The sequence below is a fragment of the Aptenodytes forsteri genome, unplaced genomic scaffold (genome assembly GCF_000699145.1).
Source record: "Aptenodytes forsteri isolate BGI_AS27 unplaced genomic scaffold, ASM69914v1 Scaffold47, whole genome shotgun sequence".
NCBI lineage: Eukaryota > Metazoa > Chordata > Aves > Sphenisciformes > Spheniscidae > Aptenodytes > Aptenodytes forsteri.
Genome location: NW_008794731.1, coordinates 105,008 through 107,583, shown reverse-complemented (window position 1 = coordinate 107,583; position 2,576 = coordinate 105,008). Strand labels below are relative to the sequence as shown.

The window sequence follows — 2,576 nt, the reverse complement described above, 5'->3', positions numbered from 1 at the left end:
GGCCCTTTGCGGGTTTTGGGGGGGGGGGGGTGGGCGGACACTCCCGTGCATGGCTCCTTGCACCGGGGTTTGCCCACAGACCCCCGCTGGCACGGCCACCCTCTCGCCACGGTAGCACCGGGAGGTTGGGGGACGGGAGCCGAAGGGACGGGGGGGTGAGCACCCTCTGCCCAGCATCGCCTCCCGCTCCACGGCAGGGTGGAGATGAGCAGTCCCCCCGCCTTCTCCAGCGTCCGCATATCGGGCTGCTGGGCCCTCGGGCCGGACGGCGGGTGAGTTCCTCTTTGGCTTCGGTTTCGGGTGGGTTTTTACTTTTTTCCACCTGTTTGCTTTCAGTCCCTGCTTGCTGGAGCGAACCCCCGGCAGCCCCGGTCCCGCTCCCCCAGCTGAGGGCTGCGAAAGCGCAGGCAGCAGCTGGGGGAAAGATCAGCTTCCCACCAGACACGGGATGAAGCCAGCCCGGCGCCGTTCGGCAGGCTGCGGGGGACTGGGTGGGGGCACCTGGAGGGCTGGGCTCTTGGGCGGTGTGGTGTTTACGGGGCGCAGGGCCGAGGACGTGCTCTCCTGTTTGCTTCCAAGTTCAGGTCTGGGGCTTTGCCATTTTTCCTTGCTGGCTGCGGGGGCTGTTGGGACCTGCTGCCTTTCCCCTCCTAGCCCAGCACGGATCCAGGGTGGTCGGGGGTCTCGGAGGGCAGTGGGATGCAGGGAGCCTTGGCACGGAGGGCACTGGGATGGGGATGGGAGTGGCGGTGGGGAAGGGAGAGGGCTGCCCCTCTCACCCCAGTAAATCCGTGCCTGGGGTAAGCAGGAGCAAAATGCTTCCTTCATTTGTGCCAGCACGTCTGCGGGGCTGGAGAGCCCTTTTGGGGAGCAGACCCCACCGCCGGGCATCCCCGCGGGGTCAGGCTTCCTCCTGGCAGAGGGGCGCGGGCAGACTCCAGCGAGGCTGCACCGGCTACAGGGAAGGCAAAGCGTCCCCAAAAGCTGGGGACGGTCTGCGGAGAGCTGGCGGCGGCCGAGTCCTCCAGGAAGGCTTTGCAGGAGAGGGGTTACCGAGCCCAGGGCGATGTTTCCTTTCATATTTGCCTTGCTATGGCATCGTGCCGCTGAAACCCAGGGGGTACGCTCTGCTCGGGAAGGCTGGGGAGGGTCTGCATGGGAGGAGGACCATCCTTTGGTTAGAGCAACGGCATTAACCTCAGCTATAAATAGAGAGTCCCCTTCCTCTGGGGGCTTTGCCTTGCGGGTAGGGGCCTTGCACGGGCTTTGTCGCTGCTGCAGGGAATTTTTAAAAAGTGATAGGAAGAAACGGCCGAGCGAGAGAGCTGCGAGATGGCTGGGATCAGCCGTTCCCTGGGAGGGGAGGAGAGTCCCTCCCTGGCAAAGGCAGCCGCGGAAAACATCTACAAAACTTGAAGTGTAACATTAGGAGAAAATGCATGACCTTTGCAGAACTCCGGGACGGTCCCGCAGCCCTCCCCACGGCCGTGCTTATCTGAGATAAACCATGGGAAACGTTGGTTTAAGAGGTGTAGAATATCTACCTCTTATATAGATACAGACAGAGAATTCTGTACCTATAGATATCTATAGATACAGATAGATACAGATAGATACAGATAGATATCTATAGATACAGAATTTAGGTGAAAGTCCAAGAATATTTGGATGAGAGGAGGCAAAGCAGACCAACTCTTGGAACAGGATTAAAATGCTGCATCCAAGAGCAGCCCCGGGCGTGCGGGCGGAGAACGGCTCCGCTTCTCGCCGAGGGCCGTCCCTGCGCCGTCCCGTCCCCACGCGTGTCCCTACGTCCCGCGGCGATGCCCCGGCACAGAGCTGCTGGGTGGGTCCCCTCTGTGCCAGCCCCCTTGGTGTGCTGTGGGTGCCTCGGGGAGCGGAGGGGCTGGGAAAGCGGGATGTCAGCCTCTAATTCTGGATACAGCCGGAGCTGTCGGGGTCCGAACTTCCTCATCCCCGCCCGGAGCTGGGTTATGTCAGTACTAAGCAAAGATGCTGGCAGCAGACTTTGCAGAGGTCAGCCTCTCGCTCTGGCTCCGCTCTGGCTCCGAAAACCAGTTTTGCCCAACTCGGAGTCGCTTTGGGAATCGTGGCCTCGGTCAGCATCACAGCGTGCGGATCGTGGTCTCGGGCGCGGCATCTGCAGGCTGAGGTTGGCACAGGAGAGCTGGGCGCTGCGTTACACCAAAGAGCAGAGCATCCCGAAACGCTCGCCTGCCGCACGGAGACGGGCGGGCATCCCCGGAGGAAAACTGGCTGAGCAGCCCTCGGCGGCAGCGCCGGCGGCACGGCTGTCGAGTAACCGCAGTCCCGGGAGAGGGGCCGGGACGCAGATGAAAGAAACCGTTTTATTTTCTGGTAAACAACTGTGTTTTTGTCATCTCTTGCTTTTATCAAGCCAAAATTACTTTGTGGACCGACATCGTCGGCTGATGTCAGCCCCGCTCTGGGAATAGCGCGCGGTGGCTAATTGATGCTGCAGCATCACTGGTGGGAGAGGAGACTGAAATACCCGGTCTGGGTTTGCTTCCCCCGCCTCTCTGGTGGAAGGAGCC

General features: G+C 61.2%; 1 protein-coding gene across 2 annotated transcripts in view; it reads left to right on the top strand.

The window, feature by feature from the left end:
• The first annotated feature begins 29 nt into the window (after window positions 1-29).
• Window positions 30-2,576, top strand: part of UCKL1 (uridine-cytidine kinase 1 like 1) — an 18,975-nt gene continuing 16,428 nt past the window's right edge. For both annotated transcript variants that reach the window (XM_009273890.1, XM_019470664.1), the window contains exon 1: window positions 30-272. In XM_009273890.1, the coding sequence (XP_009272165.1) occupies window positions 205-272 (68 nt within the window). In that variant the 5' untranslated portion in view covers window positions 30-204. The remainder of the gene's footprint in view (window positions 273-2,576) is intronic.